This window comes from Cetorhinus maximus, chromosome 11 (genome assembly GCF_964194155.1).
Source record: "Cetorhinus maximus chromosome 11, sCetMax3.hap1.1, whole genome shotgun sequence".
NCBI lineage: Eukaryota > Metazoa > Chordata > Chondrichthyes > Lamniformes > Cetorhinidae > Cetorhinus > Cetorhinus maximus.
The window spans coordinates 73,391,417-73,417,419 of NC_135889.1; the positions used below are offsets into that span (position 1 = coordinate 73,391,417).

Consider the following 26,003-nt stretch of genomic DNA (forward strand, 5'->3'; position numbering starts at 1 on the left):
ACATTTATAATAGATTGTTTTCAGTGCCAGAGAGATTATTTGGTAGTAATTAACATACCATATTGTTTAAAAGGTAGTTAGGTTGAAAAGGGCAAGATTTAAATTCTGTTGTGAGTTAGTTTGTAACTACTGTGTAAACACCTCAACTTCCTGGCAGTCAATAGTTTCAATGGTGAGATGACATTTTTGAGAAATGGAGTGGCACAACCGCAACAGCAACTTTTGGATATTTGAGTTTAGCTATGCCTCAGTCCCTTGCCTGAAGTTGCTGTACCGTTTGCACATAAATAATGGTGAACACAATTAGCATCACTTATTTTGATAGCAAATTCTGGCCCCATGCGATTGAAAGAACTGCCCTTCTTGCACCGCAGCTCAGGAAATATATATTGGCCTTAGAGGAGGGAGAACACAGATTTAACAATGATATTAGGCCTAAAAGGATAGAGGGATTGGCTGCATAGATTAGGCATGTGTTCCCTTGGATATAGAACATTAAGGGTGGTCTAATTGAGGTATTTAAGATCAATAAATAATTTGATAGGGCAGGTAGAGGAAAACTATTTCCTCTGGTGGGGAGGCAAGAACAAGGGGATGTAAAATTAAAATTAGGCCATTCAGGGTTGATGCCAGAGACCATTTATTCACATAACTGAAAGGGTAGATAATGGCAATGCAATAGACATGATGGGTTAGATTTTCATTCCTGAGGCGGATAGCATGAGATGGGAAATTTCCTGGCTTGTTGCACCCGTCTCAGGAAAAAATACATCATCAGACCCGATTTTCGCTCTTGGGACATGGGTGTGGGAAGGAGTTGGGCTTACCACCCTCAGATGCAGACCAGAGGCAGCCACAAAGGCTGCCAAGTGCTGAGAAGGGCTGCTTAAAAGGCCCACCTCATTCTCTGGGACTTTGTCCCAGTTGTTTTGTTAAATATTAGGCCTTCTAGTCCTCACATCCCATCACTAACTGTCATCCCACTCCCCTTGCCCCATCCATGCCAACTCATGCTCCCTATGCCAATTTAATGCCAACGTTTTCCCACTCAGCTCCATGGCTCCTTATAGCCCCATTCCAACTTAATGCTAACCCATGCCCCCACTCACCCCCAAGGCTGCTTGTAGCCCACATGCCAAATTAATGCCATCCCATGCCTCCCCACTCATATGTTTCCCTTGCACCATGCCAACTCACCCAATATCTGCCATGGGCAGACATTAGGGGCCATGTTGAGATTAAAATAGGTCTAAATATCTATTGCAACCTTTATAAGAGTATAAAAACATTCCCATTCATGAAAGCCCATTCAAAACTTTAAAAACTCCTCAAGTACTTAATCCACTATAAAAACACAGACTTGTATTCATAATCCCACATCAAAAGCAGCTAATCATTTAATAACCTCTTTGAGCTGTCAAGCTGTGAACTTACAACCCCCTTGCTGGGATAATTGAGGTTGTTGAAAGCACCCAAGCATTAATAATGACAGCCCTTACAGTGGTGTCAACAACAGCTTTTGTAACTGCTAGACTTGATTTTTTTTTCAATTTTCACTGACATAGGCTTTTCTTATTAATTTTAAAGGGCTGGGGATTTAAATAACTTCACGGCTTGACAGTTCTACAGACTTTCTCCGCCCTTCAGGAGCATTTACGTCTTCTCCATAAATTTGTGAATCCCACACTACGGGTGAAGGCCCTTGCTACAGCAAAAATACAACTCAACACTTGAGTTCATATGGCCCTGCTGAGTTTGGATTTCTCTCATGTGTGAGTCACACTCTGCACCCTTTCCCCTACTTGTGAAAATTGAAATTCTGAACCCGGATCCTGTCCACCATTTTTAAAGGTCCATGGAGTCTCCACAACTGTGCAAAAATTCTGGCCCAATATATTTGATTTTGCAAAAGGCATGACAGAGGTTAGAACATGTGGATTCAGGGGAGAAAGTTGCAGAATAAATAGCAAGTGGCTATAGCAGACAGAATAGGAGTTAAACACAGTTAATCAGACTGGCAAAAGGAGGGAAATGGTGCTCCATAAGGATTGTTGCTGGGATCACTGTTGTTTGCCATTTTTATAAACAATTTGGACTTGTGAATCTGAATACGGTTTTAAAATTTGTGGGTGACACCAAATTGTTGGTGTAGTTAACACAGAGGAAGACTGCCCTTAACTTGCAGGATAGGCATATAATTGGCAAATGAACTTCACTGTAGATAAGTGTGAAGCAGTATGAGTCCACATACTCATTGGAAAATAAATGTCTAAAAGAGGCAGAGGAACAAAGGGATCTGGAGGTACAGATATGTAAATCACAAAAAGTAGGTTTATTAACACAGGTTAATAAGACAATTTTTTAAGATAATGCAAACAAAGCACTGGGGTTCATTTCTAGAGGGATAGAATTGAAATGTTATGTTAAACTTTTATATAATCTACTGCATTTGCTGCTCCCAATGCGGTCTCCTCTACATTGGAGAGACCAAATACAGACTGGGTGACCGCTTTGCATAACACCTTTGGTCTGTCCGCAAGCATGACCCAGACCTTCCTGTCACTTGCCATTTCAACACACCATCCTGCTGTCATGCCCACATGTCCATCCTTGGCCTGCTGCAATGTTCCAGTGAAGACCAACGTAAACTGGAGGAACAGCACCTCATCTTCAGGACTTAACATTGAGTTCAACAACTTCAGACCATGAGCTCTCTCCTCTATCCCCACCCCTTTTTTATCCCTTTTTTCAGTATTAATTTTTATTTTTTATCCACTTATTTTTATTTATTTTCATTTTTATGAATTTGTTCATTGTTTTATCCCTACCTTTTAACCTGATTTCGATCTTTTTTCCCCACCACTGCCCCTTCCCCCCACCCCACCTCCACTAGGGCCACCTGTCACTTGTTCATGTTGTTCTTTTCAGAGTGCTTACCCTTGTCCTGCTATTATCACATTCTGCTTTCTTATCTTAATGCCACAATCATCACCTCATTTAGTCCTTACCACTACCATTAACACTTCCTTTGTCCTTTTGTTCATGTTGTCTTTGTCAGCCTCTCCTTTGCCCCCACCTATCGCTGGCCTTCTATCCAGTTTCACCCCACTTAAGCAGTATAAATTTCATCACATTTTTACTTCTCTTTAGCTCTGAAGAAGAGTCATACGGACTCAAAACGTTAACTCTATTTTTCTCTCCACAAATGCTGTTAGACCTGCTGAGTTTTTCCAGCAGGTTTTCTGTTTTTGTTTCAGATTTCCAGCATCCGCAGTATTTTGCTTTTATTTTATCTAATCTTGGTTAGACCACACTTAGAGTACTCTGAATGGTTTTAATTTCCGCATTAGAAATAGAATACAGAGGCACTGGAGAAGGTGCAAATAAGGTTTAGTAGATTGATAGGTATTACCTCTCAGTTCTAGTTTCAAGAAAGGTTGAACAGACTGGGGTTCTTTTCTCTAGAAAAGTGAAGACTGAGGGGTGATCTGATAGAAGCCTTTAAGATTATGAAAGAGTTTGAAAGGTAGATATGGAGAAGATATTTCACTTGTGTAGGAGACCAGAACCAGGGGCCATACCTATAAGTTGGTTAATATTAAATCCAATGGGCAATTCATGAGAAATGGTCTTTACCCAGAGAGTGGTGAGAATGTTGAATGTGCTACTGTAAGGAGTAGTTGATGTGAATGTCACAGATGCATTTGGTGAAAAGCTAGATTAACATATACAGGAGAACGGAATAAGATATATTGATGTATTAGATGAAAAAGATGAATGTAGGAGGGTTGATTAGTAAGTTTGCGGATCAGTGTGCTTGCACACGAGCAGGGGAGAGACCTCATCCTGAGTGAGACACAGCCAGAGTGAGTGTGGGTATTGGCAATTTGGTGCAGAGGGGAAGAGGTTTTTCTTTGCTATCCAACATCTTAAATCTTTAGAGAGTGGTCTTGCCCTGCTGCAGCAGTAGAGGCTACAAGGGAGAGGAATGACTGGTAAGTAGTGGGTAAGGTCGGGTAAGTATTTACAACTTTTATCGCTTATAGTTTAAGGTCTTTTTGTGGTTTATAGTTTGTATATTCTGTAGTAACGAGGATCAGGAAAGAAGGGCCCTAAAGTAATTGATTTAAAAGGTTTAATTTAAAGGGATAAGTCATGGCAGGAGAGCTCAAAGTCGTGGTGTGCTCCATGTGGGAAGCTGGGAGCATTTCCAGTACCCAGGATCAGCGTGTGTGCAGGAAGTGTGTCCAGCTGCAGCTCCTGGAAGCTCGGGCTTCAGAGCTGGAACGGCGGCTGGGGACTCTGTGGAGCATCCGTGAGTCTGAGAGTATCATGGATAGCAAATTTAGAGAGGTGGTCACACCACAGCCAAAGGGACTTGAGGAAGGAAGGGAATGGGTGACCACCAGGCAGTCCAAGAGAAACAGGCAGGTAGTTCAGGAGTCCCCTGGGGTCCTGCTCGCAAATCGGTATTCCATTTTGAAGGCTGATGAGGGCGCTGATTCCTCCAGGGAGTGCAGACAGGGCCAAGCGTCTGGCACCACAAACAGCCTGACTGTACAGGAGGGGAGGAAGAGCAATAGTAATAGGGGATTCTATAGTCAGGGGAACAGATAGGCGCTACTGTGGCCGTCAACGTGATTCCAGGATGGTGTGTTGCCCACCGGTGCCAGGGTCCGGGATGTCACTGAACGGCTGCAGGGCATCCTGAAGGGGGAGGGTGATAAGGCAGAGGTCATGGTACATGTTGGTACCAATGACATAGGCAGAAAGAGGGATGAGGTCTTGCATCAAGAATTCAGGGAGTTAGGCAGTAGACTAAAAGGCAGGACCTCTTGGGTTGTAATCTCTGGATTACTCCCAGTGCCACATGCTAGTGAGCACAGAAATAAGAGAATAGCGCAGATGAATACGTGGCTTAAGAGTTGGTGCAGGAGGGAGGGTTTTAGATTCCTGGATCACTGGGACCATTTCTGGGGAAGCGGGACGGTCTACATCTGAACCAGAGCAGGACTAACATCCTTGCAGGCGGGTTTGCTAGTGCTGTTGGGAGGAGTTTAAACTAATTCGGCAGGGGGAGGGGACACAGAATGTTAGCAGAATAGGGACACATCATAATACAATAAAACAATCAAGTCAGAGAGAGTACAGCTGCATTAAGTTTCAAGGGAGTAAGGCAAAGCTGAATGGCCTCTACTTTAATGCCAGGAGTATTGCAGGTAAAACGGATGAGTTAAGGGTGAGGATTGACACGTGGAATTGTGATATAGTAGCCAACACTGAGACGTGGTTGAGGAAGGGGCAGGATTAGCATCTCAACATTCTGGGATATAGAATCTTCAGGCGAGACAAGGGAAGGGGTAAAAGAGGAGGAGGCATTGCATTATTAGTTAAGGAGTCAGTTACTGCAGTAAGGAGAGATGATATCTTGGAGGGGCATCGAATGAAGCTTTGTGGGTAGAGCTTAGGAATAAAAAAGGGGCAGCCACATTGTTAGGTGTTTATTATAGACCCCTAGATAGTCAGCGGGAAATTGAGGAGCAAATGTGTGCACAATTTGTGGAGGTGTGTAAAAACAATAATAATAGGGTAATTATATTAGGTGATTTCAACTTTCCCAACATTAATTGGGATAGACATACTGTTAAGGGCTTGGATGGAGTGGATTTCTTGAAATGTGTACAGGAGAACTTTTTAGATCAATATGTAGAGGGTCCAACAAGGGATGGCGCAGTGCTGGACCTAATTCTGGGGAATGAAGCCAGACAGGTGGCTGAGGTGGTGGTGGGGGAGCATTTTAGTGATAGCGACCACAACATGGTACAGTTTAAGCATGTTATGGACGAAGAAATCGACAAGTTGCAAAAAAATGTTTTGGATTGGGGGAGAGTGGATTTTAGTAAAATAAGGCAGGATCTGGCCAAATTAGACTGGGAACAACTACTTGTGGGGAAATCGACAGAAGAGCAGTTGGTGGGCGTTCAAAAAGGAAATGGAGAGGGTACAGGCTCAACATGTTCCCTCTAGGGTGATAGGAAGGAGTAACAAGCCCAAAAAACCATGGATGACCAGAGATATTCAGGTTACGATGAGAAGAAAAAGAGAGGCTTTTAGCAGGTACAAGGGGAACAAATCAGTGGAGGCATTAGTGGAGTACAGAAAGTGCAGGGTGGAGCTTAAAGAAAGCAATTAGGAGAGCAAAGAGGGGATATGAGAAAGCTCTGGCTGGTAAAAGTAGGGAAAATCCCAAGATATTCTATAAGTATATCAATGGGAAGAGGATAACCAGGGAAAGAGTAGGGCCCATTAGGGACCAAGGGGGCAATCTATGGGTGGAGCCAGAGGACATCGGTAAATTGTTGAACGAATACTTCACATCCGTCTTCACCCAAGAGAATGAGGATGAAGGTAGGGACGAGTTCATGGGAGAGAGGCTGCGAGGTTCTTAAGCAAATTGATATAGGGAGTGACAAGATATTGAATGTGTTGGCAGGCTTAGAAGTGGACAAATCTCCAGGTCCGGATGATTTGTGTCCCAGACTGCTGAGGGAGGTGACGGAGAAGAACGCAGGGGCTCTGACCCAAATTTTTAATTCCCCTCTGGCCACGGGGGAGGTGCCAGAGGACTGGAGAACAGCCAATGTTGTTCCGCTATTTAAGAAAGGTTGTAGAGATAAGCCAGGGAACTACAGACCAGTGAGTCTCACGTCAGTGGCAGGGAAACTATTGGAGAAAATTCTGAAGGAGAGAATCTGTTTCCACCTGCAGAGGCAAGGTTTGATCAGGGATAGTCAGCATAGCTTTGTCAGAGGGAGGTCATGCCTAATAAATTTGATTGAATTTTTTGAGGAGGTGACCAGGTGTGTGGATGAGGGTAGTGCAGTTGATGTAGTTTCTATGGATTTCAGCAAAACCTTTGACATGGTCCCACATGGGAGACTTGTAAAGAAGGCAAATGCACATGGCATACTGGGTAATCTGATAAGGTGGATTCAAAATTGGCTTAGTTGTCGGAAACAGAGGGTGATGACAGAAGGATGCTTTCGTGACTGGAAGCCTGTGTCCAATGGCGTACCACAGGGATCTGTGCTGGGTCCCCTATTATTCGTCATTTATATAAAAGACATAGATGACTATGTGGGGGGAAGGATTAGTAAGTTTGCGGATGACACAAAGATTGGCCTGGTGGTTAACAGTGAGGTTGAGTGTCTTGGACTAAAGGAAGATATAGACGCGTTGGTCAAATGGGCAGATAAGTGGCAGATGGAATTTAACCCTGTAAAGTGTGAGGTGTTACACTTTGGAAGGAGTAATTTGACAAGGAAGTATTCAATGAACGTCATGACACTAGGAAGTTCTGAGGAACAAAGTGACCTTGGCGTGTGTGTGCATAGATCTCTGAAGGCGGAGGGGCATAGTTAATGGGGTGGTGAAAAAGGCATATGGGCCACATGCCTTTATCAATCGTGGCATAGATTACAAAAGTAGGGAGATCATGTTGCAGTTGTTTGGAACTTGGTGAAGCCACAGCTGGAGTAGTATGTGCAGTTCTGGTCACCACATTATAGGAAGGATGTGATTGCACTGGAGGGGGTGCAGAGGAGATTCACCAGGATGTTGCCTGGGATAAAACATTTAAGTTATGAAGAGAGGTTGGATAGACTTGGGTTGTTTTCGTTGGAGCAGAGAAGACTGAGGGGCGACCTGATCAAGGTGTACAAGATCATGAGGGGCATGGACAGGGCGGATAGGGAGCAGCTGTTCCCCTTAGTTGAAGGATCAGTCATGAGGGGACATAAGTTCAAGGTGAGGGGCAGGAGGTTTAGGGGGAATGTGAGGAAAAACTTTTTTACCCAGAGGGTGGTGACGGTCCGGAATGCAGTGCCTGGGAGGGTGGTGGAGGCGGGTTGCCTCACATCCTTTAAAAAGTACCTGGATGAGCACTTGGTACGTCATAACATTCAAGGCTATGAGCCAAGTGCTGGTAAATGGGATTTGGTACAAAAACAGAATTACCTGGAAAAACTCAGCAGGTCTGGCAGCATCGGTGGAGAAGAAAAGAGTTGACGTTTCGAGTCCATTGACCCTTCAACAGAACTGAGTGTAGTTAGGAGAGGGGTGAAATATAAGCTGGTTTAAGGTGGGGGGCGGGGGGAGAGAAGTTGAGGGTGGGGTGGTTGTAGGGACAAGCAAGCAGTGATAGGAGCAGATAATCAAAAGATGTCACAGACAAAAGGATCAAAGAGGTGTTGAAGGTGGTGATATTATCTAAGAAAAGTGCTAATTAAGAATGGATGGCAGGACACTCAAGGTACAGCTCTAGTGGGGGTGGGGTGGAAAGACTGACAAGGTATTAGTTGTAGATTTAAAAATAATGGAAATAGGTGGGAAAAGAAAAATCTATATAAATTATTGAAAAAAACAAAAGGGAGGGGGGAGAAACGGGGTGGGGATGGGGGGAGGGAGTTTAAGATCTAAAGTTGTTGAATTCAACATTCAGCCCGGAAGGCTGTAAAGTGCCTAGTCGGAAGATGAGGTGCTGTTCCTCCAGTTTGCGTTGGGCTTCACTGGAACAATGCAGCAAGCCAAGGACAGACATGTGGGCAAGAGAGCAGGGTGGAGTGTTAAAATGGCAAGCGACAGGGAGGTTTGGGTCTTTCTTGCGGACAGACTGCAGGTGTTCTGCAAAGCGGTCGCGCAGTTTGCATTTGGTCTCCCCAATGTAGAGGAGACCGCATTGGGAGCAACGAATGCAGTAGACTAAGTTAGGGGAAATGCAAGTGAAATGCTGCTTCACTTGAAAGGAGTGTTTGGGCCCTTGAACGGTGAGGAGAGAGGAAGTGAAGGGGCAGGTGTTGCATCTTCTGCGTGGGCATGGGGAGGTGCCATAGGTGGGGGTTGAGGAGTAGGGGGTGATGGAGGAGTGGACCAGGGTGTCCCGGAGGGAACGATCCCTACGGAATGCCGCCAGGGGGGGTGAAGGGAAGATGTGTTTGGTGGTGGCATCATGCTGGAGTTGGCGGAAATGGCGGAGGATGATTCTTTGAATGCGGAGGCTGGTGGGGTGATAAGTGAGGACAAGGGGGACCCTATCATGTTTCTGGGAGGGAGAAGAAGGCGTGAGGGCGGATGCGCGGGAGATGGGCCGGACAGGGTTGAGGGCCCTGTCAACGACCGTGGGTGGAAAACCTCGGTTAAAGAAGAAGGAGGACATGTCAGAGGAACTGTTTTTGAAGGTAGCATCATCAGAACAGATGCGACGGAGGCGAAGAAACTGAGAGAATGGGATGGAGTCCTTACAGGAAACTGGGTGTGAGGAGCTGTAGTTGAGGTAGCTGTGGGAGTCGGTAGGCTTGTAATGGATATTGGTGGACAGTCTATCATCAGAAATTGAGACAGAGAGGTCAAGGAAGGGAAGAGAAGTGTCAGAGATGGACCATGTGAAAATGATGGAGGGGTGGAGATTGGAAGCAAAATTAATAAATTTTTCCAGGTCCCGACGAGAGCATGAAGCAGCACCGAAGTAATCATCGATGTACCGGGGAAAGAGTTGTGGGAGCGGACCGGAGTAGGACTGGAACAAGGAATGTTCCACATACTTCATAAAGAGACAGGCATAGCTGGGGCCCATGCGGGTACCCATAGCCACACCTTTTATTTGGAGGAAGTGAGAGGAGTTAAAGGAGAAATTGTTCAGTGTGAGAACAAGTTCAGCCAGACGGAGGAGAGTAGTGGTGGATGGGGATTGTTGGGGCCTCTGTTCAAGGAAGAAGCTAAGGGCCCTCAGACCATCCTGGTGGGGGATGGAGGTGTAGAGGGATTGGACATCCATGGTGAAGAGGAAGCGGTTGGGGCCAGGGAACTGGAAATTGTTGATGTGACGTAAGGTGTCAGAGGAATCACGGATGTAGGTGGGAAGGGACTGGACAAGGGGAGAAAGAAGGGAGTCAAGATAACGAGAAATGAGTTCCGTGGGGCAGGAACAGGCTGACACGATCGGTCTGCCAGGACAGTTCTGCTTGTGGATTTTGGGTAGGAGGTAGAAGCGGGCCATCCGAGGTTGGGCGACTATCAGGTTGGAAGCTGTGGGAGGAAGATCTCCAGAGGAGATGAGGTCAGTGGGATTTGGTAGGTAGGTCAGGTGTTTTTCACGTGTCGTTGCAGATTCGATGGGTGGAAGGGCCTCTTCTGCACTGTGTGATTCTGTGATAACATGAAAATTGGTGGGATGGTAAATAGTGAGGAGGATAGCCTTAGATTACAGGAGGAAATATATGGGCTGGTCAGATGGGCTGATCAGTGGCAAGTGGAATTTAATCAAGATAAGTGTGAGGTGATGCATTTGGGCAGGACAACAAGGCACGGGAATACACAATGAATGGTCGGACCCTGGGAAGTACCGAGGATCAGAGGGACCTTGGTGTGCATGTCCACCGGTTCCTTAAGGTAGCGGGATAGGTAGATAAGGTGGTTAAGAAGGCATATGGGATACTTGCCTTTATTAGCCGAGGCATAGATTATAAGAGCAGGGAGGTTATGCTGGAACTGTATAAAATGTTGGTTAGGCCACAGCTGGAGTATTGCATGCAGTTCTGTAATCCGCATTATAAGAAGGATGTGATTGCACTAGAGAGACTGCAGAGGAGATTTACCAGGATGTTGCCTGGGCTGGAGAGTTTTAGTTATGAGGAGAGATTGGATAGTCTGGGGTTATTTTCCCTGGAGCAGAGGAGATTGAGGGGGGACATGATTGAGATGTATAAAATTATGAGGGGCATAGATATGGTAGAGAGGAAGGAACTTTTCCCCTTGGTGGAGGGATCAATAACCAGGGGGCAAAGAGTTAAGGTAAGGGGCAGGAGGTTTAGAGGGGATGTGATGAAGAATTTTTTTCCCCCATAGGGTGGTGGGAATCTGGAACTCACTGCCTGAAAGGGTGGTAGAGGCAGAAACCCTCATAACATTTAAGAAGTATTTGGATGTGCACTTGTGATGCCATGGCATACAAGGCTATTGGCTTAATGCTGGAAAATGGGATTAGAATAGTTAGGTACTTAGATAAAAGCAAAATACTGCAGATTCTGGAAATCTGAAACAAAAACAAAAATAGAACCGATGTAGAACCATACGGACTCGAAACGTTAACTCCGTCTTCCTTTCCACAGATGCTGTCGGACCTGCTGAGTTTTTCCAGCTATTTTTGTTTTTGTTGTTATAGTTAGGTACTTGTTTGATTGGCGCAGACTCGATGGGCCGAAAGGCCTTTTTCTGTGCTGTAGACCTCTATGACTATATAAAAGGAAGGCTTACGCGGAGAATGGCCCATTTTTGTGCTGTAAATGCTATGCAAAAGGTAGTGGAAATGAATACTCTCCCCAAAATGCTATTGAGGCTAAGTTAATTGAAAAATTCAAAACTGAGATTGATACATTTTTGTTGGGTGAGGCTATTAAGGGCTACATAGCCATGGGTAAATGGTGTTAACATATAGATCAGCCATGATCTCATTCAGCACTTCAAGAGATGCTGTACTTCAAATGAAACATTATTGGGCAAAGTTAAATTCCCACATGGGAAGCTGGCGGGCCACCCTCCCCAGAGGCTTGGACAGCAGTAGAAACCAGACTACATTTACAACATGCCAGTCAGTTGCCTGCCGGAAATGGGAGTAAAGAGATACGGCCTGGACAAAGTTTCACACTTCATCCAAACGAGTCATGCTGGGATAACATTTTGCAGCCAGTAACTCTCTGGTACTTCATTCAAATAGTCTTCATGTAGAGCCTGGATGTTGAAAATTGAGAGGATATTTCATTTGCGGCAACATTACAATAAACCCAGGCTTGGCAACTATCAACTTTTAGGGGGGATCACAGGAACTCTGCCCCACTCCCCAGCCCAGGGGCACTGATGTGATTTGTAATGTCCCTTTTTCCATTTTGCCTGAGATCAGCTACCTCAGCAAAATTAAGGATCAAACAGAGGAGCTTCCTGTCTATATATGAAATGTGATCCATTTTCCCACTGGACTAAATCAGAATGTAATTGTTCAATGAATGTGTGCCATTGGGGAATAACATTTAAAATAGATAATTGTGAATTATTATTAAATAGTTGAGAGTTACAGCAATGTTCAGACACAATGCTTATCTAAAATGCTGTCAATCTTTAACATCACTGTTGCACTGAGATAAATAGAGACCAGCAATGTTACAGGCAGCAAACATAAAGTTATTGTCTCTTCACCACCCCGCCCCTTCCTACTCCCTGTAGTGAACTGCTGTGGAGTAAGGGAAACAGCCATTGCATCTTCTGCTGTTAAATGAGAAAATATAAAGAAGAACAGATTTTAGGGAGGTAGAAGAATGACAGACTAATTAACGTCTTGGGTAGAACCTTCTTCAAGAGCTGCTCTAGTAGTGGAGAGGTGGTGTATAGAGGGAATTTGTGCCTAGGATATTTATTTCTCTTTTCAGAACTGGTGCTCCTATTCTATGTTTCCAACATTTCCTGTTTTCAGTTTGTACCTACATGTTTCCCCCTCCCCCATCTTGCCTTTATTATATGGAGTTTTTTATGTTTTTCTCTATTTTAGTTGTTTACATGTCATTTTGCTTTGCTAATCCGTTTTCATTGCTTCATAAGACAATCTTCTGTGACATGTAACAGGCTCCTGCTTTTATTTAGAAAAGAAAATGCTAGAAGTCAGTACCTGTGGAGAGAATAGATATGTTAATGTTGCAGTTGCAGATTCAGCCAGTTTTTCATTTTGTTTTCTTCCGAGCAGGTTGCTAATTATTGATAGAATGGCAAAATGACTGCAGATTCTGAAAATCTGAAACAAAAATGGAAAATGCTGGAGCTACTCGGTCAGACATTGGGCAGAATTTTGCCGTTGGCGAGCAGGGGGCCAGGCCCGCTCGCCGACGTATAAAATGACACAGGATGACGTCGGGCGGAACCCCAGACGTCATCCCGCCCCATTTAAATTTTCAGGAAGGCGGGGGCGCAGCAAAATCAGCTGCTGGCCCGCCGACCTGTCAATGGCCGATTGAGGCCATTGACAGGATCATTTAAACAATTAAAGGACCTGCCTGTCCAACCTTAAGGTTGGCGAGCAGGCCAGGAGCCCCGGCGGCAAATAGAGAAAACATGAAACCTCATCCAGCGGCGGGATGACGTTTCATGCAGGGCTTTAAAAATTTTAATAAATTTATTCTGTAAATTATGAACATGTCCCATCTCATGTCACATGAGGGGGACATGTTAGGGAATTTAAAAAATATATATTTTTCAAAGTGAAAGTGATCTCCCTGAGGCTGCACTTTGCCTCAGGGAGATGTGCGCTCTTTCGTGCACATGTGCGAAAGAGCGCACTCTCGCTTTTAGGGAATCCCCCCCGCCTGCACAGGAAGCAATTGCGCTTCCCGCTGGACGTCACGCTGGGTGGGCCCTTAATTGGCCCGCCCACGTAAAATGGCGGTGCAGCCCATTTGGCTGGCGGGGATCGGCTCCCCGCCCACCAGAGATTGGGTTGGGCCTGCCCGCCCGACAGGCAGAAAATTCTGCCCATCGTCTTTGGAGAGGGAAATTGAGTTAATGGGTTCAGTTTTCCCAACATTGTGGAGACCTCACATCGGTCAGAGATGTGCTGACAGATGAAATCTTTTGGGAGGCAGGAGAAGTGAAAAAAATGTCGGTCTAGAGGAGGTGTAAATGGGAATATCAGAACCATCATCAACAACTGCTTTCTGGAGAAATGGGGGCAGAGGTTATGATTTGAAATTGTTCAATTCATTGTTGTGTCCAGAAGCCTGTAAAGTGCTGAATTGAAAAACAAGGTGTTGTTCTCAAATGTAAATAGAGTTCATTGTAACAGTGTAGGAGGCAGAGGTCAGAGTGGGAATTGGGGGGCGCGGTTGGGCGGGGGGAGAATTAAAATGAAAGGTGACTGCAACTTGGGGTCACTTTTGTGCACTGAATAGAGGTGCTCTGCAAAACGGTCTCCCAAACTGCATCGTGAATCGTGAGTACAGTATACACGTTGAAAAAAGTACAAGCAAATCACTGTTTTACTTGGAAGGAGTATTTGGAACATTAGCCTGTGGGAAGGGAGGGGGTGAAAGGGTAGGTGTTTTATCTGTTATGCTTGCAGGGAGAAGGTGCCATGGGAAGGGGGTAGACTGATCAAGGAGTGGATGAGGGTTCAAAAGGAGAACTGTCCCAATGAATACTGAAGGGAGAGGAGGGGAATTGTGTTTGATGGGTGGCATCACAAAAGAGGTGGCAGAAATCGCAGAGAATGATTGTTGAATACACAGGCTGGTGGGATGAAAAGAGAAGGGGAATCCTATTTTGATTTTGGGATGGAGGGGAAGGGGTGAGGCCAGAAGTGTGGGAAATGGAATGAACATGGTGAAGACCCTGTCCATCATGGTAGAGGGGAATCCTCCTTTAAGGAATTTTATAGCCTTCAGGAGTCAATATTGAGTTCAACAATGCCTGCATCCATTTTTGAGTATTTCCATCATTTTCTGGTTTACTGAACATTAAACTCATTAACTTGCCTGACTGAAGGATCTATTACTTCTTTTCCCCTTTTTCTCTCACTTCTACACTTAAAAAAAGGGTACAATTGATCTTTCAGTTTTAGGTTCTGAGAAAGGGACTTGCGTTTTCACAAATACTGACCTGTTGTGTAATTCTAGAATTTTCTGTTTTTGTTTTTTATTCATGATTTATGTCAGATGAATGAATCTGCCATTAATATACTCATCACTAGACTCAAGCTTCTTGTGACGAATACAATTCCTTCAAGTTGATTCTCATCTATAGCTTCCAAATTCTCTGTGTGTTGCGTCACTTCGAGAACCCTGCTCTGCTGCTTTGGGTAGACCATCACAATGATTTTGAGTTACACCTGAAGCACCTGTTAACTGTACCCCAGGCTTTCCTGCGGTTCATTCACCTGCTTTGCTGTTCTATTCCAGATGCTTCAGGTTCTAAAAATACTTATATCCTCATTACTTCTGTCTAGCTCTTCCTTTGTATTGGCACCTGTGCCCAGTTATCTGGACGATCTCAAAAAGCTGCAATCATTGAGTCTTTTGTTCTTTTCGGCACTGCAGAATGTCCCATTTGTGTTATCAGGGCTGCTGGAAGTGACTGTTTCCCCAAGAATTTTTTCAAGGCAGGAGACATTTGCTCCAAATGGAAGTCTTTTCTGAGAACTGGACCCCAGTTAAGACCAGGAGTCTGTCCATGTACGACACTTTAGCACAATCCAGTCATTTAAAGATGATCACTGAACAAGGAATCTCCAAATTGAATTTTTGCAATCTTTTATATAGTCTGTCCCTCCATCTCTTGAAATCTATCAAAGTCTGACCATGCCTCATGGGCATCTAATAGATAATTTTTCTGGTAAATTTAATGCATGAAACTTAATGGAAAAGGCAAACCTTCCCCAGCATCCAACTGATGGGCTTCCAGCTCACAAAATACTTTACTTCTGATTTAACTTTTGTTAGGAAGCAACAATGCTAAGGCTATAACTTCTTTCCCCTTTGATAGGGACATAACACGTGCACATATTCACGTCATTCTTCCATTAGTCATATGGTTTAGACTCTGAGAAATACCATGACAATTTACACTTGCTTTCAGCTATTCTCCACAAAAGCTGCTCAGATTGTAATCTTCTGTTTTTAAAAAAAATCCTAGTTTTTAATCTTCACCTTTAGGCAACCATTCTCTGTTCCCATGTTAAAATTCTTACAGCCAGTTGGTGAAAGAGAAGACCAGAAGTCAATCTTTACTCAGTTTTAGACTTACTCACAAAGTGAGTGTAGTAATTGTAGCTTTAAGGAATGTAGTGACTGTAGCTTTAAGACTTATTGTGTTGTATAGTATCATGTGACAGTTTGAACAAATCAGCTCTAAGCACGGGGAACTTTAGAGTGGGAGTTCTTCTAGCTGTGGAGCTTGATGGAAGCATGTAACTGCTGCTTCAGCCTGTAAATAAAGTTCAGTGTTTCTAATGAGAAACCTGTCTGGAAAATCAAGTCCATAACAGTGAAACGTTACAAATGTAAAGTTCCTAAATCCGCAGCTCTCACTAGTGTCAGTAAGTGTCTCTTTTGATTATACCAGTTAAACAAATTAACTAATAAACAAATTAACCAGTTGACAGCCCCTTAAAGGGACACTAACAAAAACTAAAAGCAAAGAAAACTTATCAGACTGGATTAAAATATCATTTCCGGGGCTGATGATGCACTGCAGCCCCTGCAAGTGTTTCTTTATGTTCTTTTGAGTACAATAAAATAAACAAATTAAAAATGTCTTTTTATACTCTTTTGAGTAAAAAAAATCAAATAAATTAACATCCTCTTAAGGGGAAAATTGTCTCTTTATATATTAGTTAATTGAATTCTAGTTCCACCAGCTGCCACGGTGGGATTCAAACACATGTCCCCTGGGTATTAGCCTGGGCCTCTAGGTTACTAGTCCAATTACATTACCACTATACCACCATCACCCCATAGTGTCATGTTCACAGGTAATTTTCCAGTGAGTGCCCCTACCTGTAAACATTTCCCCTTAATTTATATAATTAACAACTTACTGCTTTGGAGAGCTAATTACTGTCTATTCATTGCCTATTGTCCACCAGTCATGTGTCACTGTTCCTTAAAATGCAGAAGAAAACTGGCTATAACCACTAGAGGACTTTTTGAATTAAGAAACTTCATGTGCACAGGTTGTTACCAATGTTTTAACAGGAGATTTTGTCTGCATTCTGGTGATTGGGGAAATATGTACTCAATTATAAAGAGAACGCCTAAATATCAATTTAATTTCAGACTATAACAAACAGTGGGACATCTAACTAAACGATATAAGGCTATAAGTAATCCTGGGATCAGTTCTGAGACAGGAGGCACCTGTTCAAAAGGGTCACGTTGCCACCACAATAGGACAGGACCAATGTCATTGTGGGGAGATTCACTAGTGTGGCGTTTGGGAGGACTTAAACTAAATTGGCAGGGATTGGGCACCAGCATATGGAAGTACAAAAGAGGCACAAGGTGCATAAAAGGACTGAGAGTGTTGGATAGTATTAGAGAAGGAAGTAGTAGCACAATAGACAGGAGCAAACCAAGAAGGACTACAAGGAAAACATAGGTTTACAGTGCACATATGTAAATGCAAAAAGTGTGGTGAATAAGGTTTGCCAAATAGCCACATGGAAATTTGACGTAATGGCAATAATGGAAATGTGACTTAAAAATGATGAGGACTGGGTGCTTAATATTCAAGGATACAAAGTATTCAGAAAAGATAGGGAAGGTGGAGTGGCAGTACTGAATAGGAAAGACATTGGAGTGTTGGAAAATGAAGATGTGCTTGCGGGAGGCTCAAGAACAGAATCCATTTGGTTAGAATTAAGAATCAAGAAAGCTATGATCATGCTTCTGGGAGTATTCTATAGGCATCCAAATAAAGAGAGATAGGAGCAAATTTACTCTGAAATCACAGAGATGTGCAAGAACTATATTGGGAAATTTCATTACCCAAAAATTGATTGGGATAATGTTACAGTAAAGGGAAAGGAGATGAAAGGAATTTCTGATACATATTCAGAAGAACTTCCTTAACTAGTATGTTAGTAATCCATCTAAGAAGGAGGCATTGCTAGATCTGGTGCTGAGGAATAAGATGGGCCAAATGCATCAAGTGCCTGTGATAGAATACTTGGGTAAGAGTGATCTTCGATCAATGTATTTCTTATTGTATTTGGCCTGGTTCTCACTTAAAGAATTCATGTATTGTGCACCTTTTTTTCTTTTTGTTTCACAATTATACTAGTAATGGAGAAGAGCAAGCAACAATCGGGCTGGAGGAAGGTTTGTAGTGGAGTTCCCCAGGGGTCGGTATTGGGACCCTTGCTTTTCCTGATATAGATTAATGATCTGTGCAGGGGACAATTTCAAAGTTTGCAGATGATACGAAACCTGGGAGTTTTGTGAACTGCAAGGAGGACGGTGTGGAACTTCAAGAGGACATAGACAAGTTGGTGGAGTGGGCATATAGGTGGCAAATGAAGTTCAATGCAGAGGAGTATGAGGTGATACCTTTTGATAGGAAGAACGTGGACAGACAATATAAAATAAGGGGTGAAATTTTGAAGGGGGTGCAGGAGCAGAAAGACCTGGGTGTATATGTGCATAGATATTGAAGGTGGCAGGACAGGTGGAAAGAGTAGTTAATAAAGCATAAAATATCCTGGGCTTTATTAATAGGGGCATAGAGTACAAGAGCAAGGAGGTTATGCTAAATTTATATAAGACACTCGTTAGACCTCAGCTGGAGTATTGTGTACAGTTCTGAGCGCCACGCTATAGAAAGGATGTGAACATATTGGAAAGAGCGCAGAAGAGGTTTAGAAGAATGGTTCCAGGGATGAGAAACTCTAACAATGAGGATAGATTGGAGAGGTTGGGACTGTTCTCGTTGGAGAGAAGAAGGCTAAGAGGAGATTTGATAGAGATGTTCAAAATCATGATGGGGCTGGACAGAGTAGGTAGGGAGAAGCTGTTCTCCCTGTCATTGTTCACACAATGAGTGGTTCGGGTCTGGAATGCACTGCCTGGAAGTGTGGTGGAGGCAGGTACAATCGAGGCATTCAAGAGGGCATTGGATGATTATTTGAATAGAAGCGATATGCAGGGGTATGGGGAAAAGGCAGGGCAATGCCACTAGGTCATAATGCTCATTTGGAGAGCCAGTGCAGACAAATGGGCCAAATGGCCTCCTTCTGTGCCGTTAAAATTCTGTGATTCTGTTAATCTAATGTAGAACTTGTGAATCGAAAGAGAGCTAACGTCAATGGGATGAAAGAGGATCTAGCCAGGGCAACATGGGACCAAAGACTGACAGGAAGAACCAATGGAATAATAGGTGATCTTTAAAGAGGAGATGTTTCAGGAGCAGGCTAGGTACATTGCAACAAGGGCAAAAGGTTGGGGAACAAAGCCAAGGTTCCTTGAATGACGAGGGATAGAAACAAAAAAAGAGGGCGAATGATGCAAGCAAAAACCAGACCAAATATAATAAGTTGAGAGAGGATGTGCAGAATAAAATAAGTCTGGCAAAGGGAGAATACGAGAATAGAATAGTAGTTAACATAAAAGGGAACCCAAAACTGGCATGTAAATAGTAAGCAGGTAGTAAGTGGCAGGGTGGGTCCTATTAGGGACCAAGAGAGTGATGCATGCTCAAGAGATGCAGGACAAGGCTAGAATATTTGATGTGCGCATTGTATCAGTGTTGTAGAGATTGCTGACAAAATATTGCTAGAAGCAGAGATGGTGGAGGTAATGGGGTGGAAATTGATAGGCAGGATATATTGGAAAGGCTGGCTATGCTTATGAATGAATAAGTTGCATCTCAGATTGCGAAAGGAAGTGGGACTGGAGATAGCAGAAGGCTTGCCATAATCTTCCAATCTTCCATAGTTATAGGGGAGGTGCCAGAGGATTGGAGTGTGGCAGATGTGACACGCTTATTGAAAAAAAGGTGTAAAGACATTCCTAGTAATTACAGGCCGACCAGTTTAACACCAGTAGTGGGTTGGGTTTTAAAAACAATCGGGAGGAAAAAACCAACAGGCACATGGGGAGGTTTGGGTTAATTAAAGAGAGCCAGCACTGATTTGTAAAAGGGCGATTATGTTTGACTAATCATAGAATTTCTTGATGAGGTAACCGATAAGGCGTTGAAGGGAATGCAATGAATGTCATCTGTATGGATTTTAAGAAAGTGTTTGAAAAGCATCACATAAAAAGCTGGTCAACAAAATTGAAGCTCGTGGAATAGGAGGGTCAGGGTCGGCCTGGACAAAAAATCGGCTTAAGGACAGAAAACAGTGAGTCATGGTAAATGTTTTTTGTCAGATTGGAGGATGATAAACAGTAGTGTTCTCCAAGGGTCAGTATTGGGACCACTTTTTTCGATCTATCTCTCATTTCCGCTCCCTCATTTGAAGGAAGTTGATAAATGTAGGGAGGAATCAGGAATGATTTACATCTAAGTAACATTGCACAATCCGTGACTCTTCACTGTTTAAACTTTATAACCCTGGGGATGTTTCTTCCAGGTGTTCCAACCAGGTAATTCACAACAACCTTCCGACAACCAGCATCATCATGTGCTTCATGGATGAAGTGTGGTCTACACTTCTGAGGTCAATTCACAGCATCTTCAATAGATCACCTGCTCATCTCATTAAAGAGGTTATCCTTGTGGATGACTTCAGCACCAAAGGTAAGAAAGGACTAGTTTGCTCAGTGTCACTGAACTAAATATTCCTCAAATGACTCAAGTATATCATTACCCTTAAACAGGAGTGAAATGGAAAGAATATATTATTCTGAAACTTGAAAGAAACACTTCTATCTATGATTGATATCGTATTATGTCAGTCTCTGAATTGTAAGAATTTTTATTTTGCCACTACAGCTAAAGCCACCTGGACTGTTTCTATTTTCTGTGTTACCACAGAACAATCACTATGTTCTGTATGAGTTGGGCTGCTTGAATTAAAAGTAAAAGTAAACTTAGCAAATTCCATTCTTTCCAAATTTTTATTACCAAGAATTTCCTTGAGTAGTTCTGCTAGTCAGCCGCCTTAACTTTGGCAGAAACCCAATCTTCTCTGGGGTTTCTGCAAATCTTGCACTGAAATTACCATAGCCAACTGGGAAAATTGCCAAGGAAATTCCCAGCGAATGCCTTTAGTTTTACCTGTTTGAATTTTAATTGTCTAATTAGGCGTGCTACCAAAATCAAATTAATCAGAATTTACTTTGCATCTTTATAATCATCGTCAAAATTATTATGGGTATTATAAATAAATTTTTTTTGTAAAATAAAGAAAATAAAAGTGCAGAAGAATCATCCATATCATGTGAGAGTTTTGTAGCTAAGTAGATTTTGTTCCTTCTTACGATAGTTATAAGTTCATAGTTAGGATTCATCTGACTGCAGTCACAAAATGAGATTGTATATAAAGTAAAAAGTTAATAATTTTGAAATCAGGTTATGATTGTGCAGAAGTGGCATTTTAAATTATAGATTTTGCTCCAGGAAAAATTCATTATATCTAACAAATGTTGCAAATCCATTTAGGGCTGTGTTTAAATCTTAAATTATGTCACTAATTAACTTTTTAGATAATTAAGAGACAAGGTAAGGCTTGAAGAATCATCATTATTATTTTTTGTTGTTTTTGGTTCTGATTCAGTGACCATTAAATGTCATTTTTGTTTGTAACGGCTTGGACAAAATGTGCAAACTAAGTATTGTTCAATTACTAGGCACAACCTGTCATTCTTCATATATAGACCTATTCATTGAGCTATTAGCCTGTTAGGATCTTGCTACCATTACTCACATCCAGCAGAAATCACTCTATAATGATAAGCATTAGGCTCAGCCAGTTATTACTCTTCCCAGCTCAGGAATGCTGAATGGTTTTGTCTCAGTAGCCGAAATGAACTCCTTGGTTAAACCTCTTGGATTGTTTGTCCCATTAACTCACTACACAATGCATTTACTCACTGGACAACTGAACTCTAATAAATGCTTTCATTTGGGACATCTTAAACTATTTGTATCTGTACTGGCTTCTCAAATGTGGCTAGTGTAATGCAACACTCCAAAGTCATTCAGATCCAGTTGAGTCTACTTTTGACAAAGATTACAGATTGATTAATAATGTTTCCTTGAATGATTTTGTATTGGAAAAACTACTACTGAAATCTTGAAGGCCAGTCATGATGGTATTTTTTGTTAGAAATAGTAAATTCACTTAAGCTATCTTTTTATGTCTTACTTATTCTTATGGGGCCAGCAGAAAAATATAGCTCTAGAAATGAAAGTCTCCTTCAGGGAAAATAAAAGTTTTCACTTTACTCTGAAGAGATAAGGGCTGTACAGCACAGGCGGCTTACAGAGCTAGTGAATACACACATCAAGATACTGGGGGAGGGAAAGAATAAAATAAAGTTCTACTCAATATTGAACTTTATTTGAAGATGTGGACTTCCCTGTGGACTCTGGCGCTTTGCTTTAGTTGTGTAGGCTGTCTACCCTTTATCACTTGGAGCTGTCATCAGGGACATCTGTGACCCCTTCTCAAAGCTTTTTATCTACTCTGTACTGCAAGACAAAAAGTGAGTCAGTAATTTGAAAATGTAATGAACAGAGTGAAATACCAGTTCAATGCTTGTAAGTTGCTGGTGGGTTGCAGTGCCTGTCCCCAAAATAAGGCAATTGTTCATGTTCGACTGATAATCTTTCTCTTCTGGGTAAGTGACTGACAAATGCAAATAACTCCATGCATTCATAAATATTCAAAGCACTGTCAGAGAAGCTGGCATTGTTTTCCTAATGTTATTCAGGTTTTATAATTCAATCCTTTCAAACATATTCCATTCCAGACTTCTACAAGTATTGGCTAAGTGGCTTAAAATAGAATTGTAGAACAGCACAAAAGGATGCCATTCAGCCCTTCATGCCTGTGCCAGCTCTTTGGTGGAGCTATTCACTTAGCCCCACTCCTGGATCTCAGTGTCCTGGTACATGAATCACAAAAAGTTAGTATTCTTGTACACCAAGTGATTAGGAAGGCAAATTGAATGTTGGCATTTATTGCAAGGGGAGTGGAATATAAAAGTAGGGAAGTTTTACTGCAGCTGTACAGGGCATTAGTGAGACCACATATGGAGTACAGTTTTGGTCTCCTTTGAGCAAAGGTATAGTGTGAGAAACAGTTCAGAGAAGGTTCACTTGACTCATTCCTGGGTTGAGGGGCTTATCTTATGAAGAAAGATTGAACAGGCTAGGCCTATACCCATTTCACTTTAGAAGAATGAGAGGTGGTCTTATTGAAACATATAAGATCCTGAGGGGATTTGATAGGGTAGATACCAGGAGGATGTTTCCACTTGTGGGAGAGACTAGAATCAGCGGACACAGTTTAAGAATAAGAAGTCTCCCATTTAAGACGGGGATAGGAGAATTCTTTTCTCTCAAAGGGTCGTTAGTACGTGGAATTCTCTTCCTCAGAAAGCAGTGGAGGCTAGATCATTGAATTTATTCAATACAGAGTTAGACAGATTTTTGATAGACATGGGAGTCGAGGATTGTGTGGGGCAGACGGCAAAATGGAATTGAAACTACAACCAGATCAGCCATAATTTAAAAGCAAAATACTGCGGATGCTGGAAATCTGAAACAAAAACAGAAAATGCTGGAAAAACTTAGCAGGTCTGACACATCTGTGGAGAGAGAAACAGCATTGACATTTCGAGTCCATATGACCCTTCTTCAGAACCTCTGAAGAAGGGTCAGATCAGCCATGATCTTATTGAATGGCAGAGCAGGCTTGAAGGGCTGAATGGCGTACTCCTGCTCCTGCCTTCACCCCGTAACCCTGCGCATTCTTCCTTTTCAGGTAACAGTCTAATTCCCTTTTGGATGCTTCAATTGAACTTGCCTCCTCCATACCCTTTGGATCTTAACCACTCGCTGCATGGAAGAAAACTGTTTCCTCTGTTGCCTCTGGCTCTCTGGTTCTTTAAATCTGTGTTCTCTGGTTACTCATTGTTCTGCCACTATAGACAGTTTTTCCTTATTTACTCTGTTATGGACAGGACGAGGGTTTAATTTAATGAACACTAATTCCTCCTCTCACCAGCTGTCCGTAAAGAGAAAGGTATTTTGACCATTATAAGACCATAAGACGGAGGAGCAGAAGTAGGCCATTTGGCCTATCAAGTCTGCTCTGCCATTCAATGAGATCATGGCTGATCTGATAATCTTCAACTCCATTTTCCTGCCCTTTTCCCATAACCTTTGATTTCCTTACTGATTAAGAATCTGCCTATCTCAGCCTTGAATATACTTAACGATTTAAAGTCAGAGACTTCGAATGGTTACAACTCTCTTAGCAGAAGTTACCCAGGAAATGTTAGAAGGATTAAAACCAGTTCTAACTCCAGGGTAGCTATACTACTGACCCCCAACACTCAACCACCGCCCCCACCACCTGACTACCCCCCCGACACCCTAACTCCTCATCCACTTACCTTACAGACTTAACTTCTCTTCTGTCAAAATGGCTGAGACGTTTAAACTTACCAATTTACGACAGTTAGTGCCATAAAAAGGGGGTATGGCTTCACTTCCCTTGACGATCCTGCACTACACAGAAGGGACTCCCAGACTAGCTGCACTGCACATTTCTCAACAGGCCTGGGTCAGAAGTCTGAGGGTGAAATGTGCAGCTGCAGACTGAGGTAAGCAGAATGGAGCGGAGTGGCAATCTGACAGTGATTGTCACTCCACGGAAGATTCAGCTCAATGAGTACTTTGTATCGGCTTAAGGAAGAGGAAGTTGACAAAATATCTGTAGAAATGAAGATGGTAGAGGTAATGGATGGAATGTAAATTGATAGACAGGTACTGAAAAGGCTGGCTATGCTTATAGTCAATACGATGTCTGGTCTGGATGGCTTGCATCCCAGATTGCTAAAGGAAGTGGGGGTGGAGATAGCAGAAAGGTTTGCCATAATCTTCCAATCTTCCCTAGATAGGAGGAGGTGCCGAAGGATTGGAAAGTGACAGAAGTGCCACCCTTATTCAAGAAAAGATGTAAGGACATGCTCAGTAACTACAGACTAATATTTAGTACAAAAGCAGAGAAAGTTATTCTGAACCTTTATAACGCTCTGGTTAGGCCACAACTTGAACATTTCTTTGAGTTCTGGTCACCACATTTTATGAAGGATGTGTGTGTCTTTGACAGGGTGCAGTAGAGATTACCTGAATGGTTACAGGGATGAGAGATTTTAGCTACAATGTTAGTTTGGAGAAGCTGGGGTTGTTTTCCTTGAAGCAAAGCAGATTGATGGGAGATTTGTTAGATCTGTACAACGTTATAAAAGGAATAAGAGAGGGAATAAAGTGCATCTTTAACTTGAGAATAGTCATTGAAAGATACCTGGAAATGCAAAAACTTGTGTATGCATGCTTTATAGACTGAGAAGGCATTTGATAGAGCCTAGCATCAGATGGTAATGGAATGCTTAAACAAACTATAATTTGACAGAAATGACAAAAGGATAATTCAGAATCTATATTGGAATCAATTAGCAGTGATGAGACTAGATAGCAGCTTGTCAGACAGTTTCCCAATCAAAAGAGAAGTATGTTCAGGATGTGTTATGTCCCCAACTTTTCAACCTGTACACTGAAGCTATCTTCAGAGACAAAGAAGACCTACCACATTGCAACATTGATGGATTAACATCAACAACTTGAGCAGAATCAGAAGAGACATTTTAGGAAATTATAAACAAAGTGAAAGCAAGGAGTGAGGAACGTGAGTTAAGAATGAATGTGAAGAAGACCAAGACAAGCAGAGAACTAATCCCTTGAAGTAAATGGACAAGTTCTGGAATAAGTGAAAAAGTTTGCAAACCTTGGGGCAGATTATCACAGACGATGGGAGATATGATGTGAGATCTGAAGGAGAATTGAGATAGTCAAGCCCAGCTTTGTCAGAATGAAGGACATGCTAACATCAAAGAAACTGAACATGAATCTTAGGAAAAGAATGACGTGGTTAACTCTTAACTGCCCTCTGAAATGGCCTGGCAAGCCACTCAGTTCAAGAGCAATTAGAGGTGAGCAACAAATGCTGGCCTTGCCAGTGACATCCATATCCCATGAAAGAATTTTTTTTAAAATTGCCACATCTTGTCACCTTGTTATGCCTTGGAGACATGGACAAGGAACAAAGAGACCGTTGATAAGCTGAATGCATTCGAGGTGTGGAGATATAGGAGGATGTTCCACATATCCTAAACAGACAGAAAGACGAATATGGAAGTGCTGGAAATGGTTGGAGAAAAGAGGAAACTAATATCAAAGAG

General features: G+C 42.6%; 1 protein-coding gene across 1 annotated transcript in view; it reads left to right on the plus strand.

Annotated features, from left to right (window-relative positions):
- The window catches only part of galnt5 (polypeptide N-acetylgalactosaminyltransferase 5), an 89,643-nt gene that overhangs the window by 6,931 nt on the left and 56,709 nt on the right, over positions 1–26,003 (plus strand). The window contains exon 2 of the mRNA XM_078552204.1: positions 20,162–20,328. Within this exon, the coding sequence (XP_078408330.1) occupies positions 20,162–20,328 (167 nt within the window). The remainder of the gene's footprint in view (positions 1–20,161; positions 20,329–26,003) is intronic.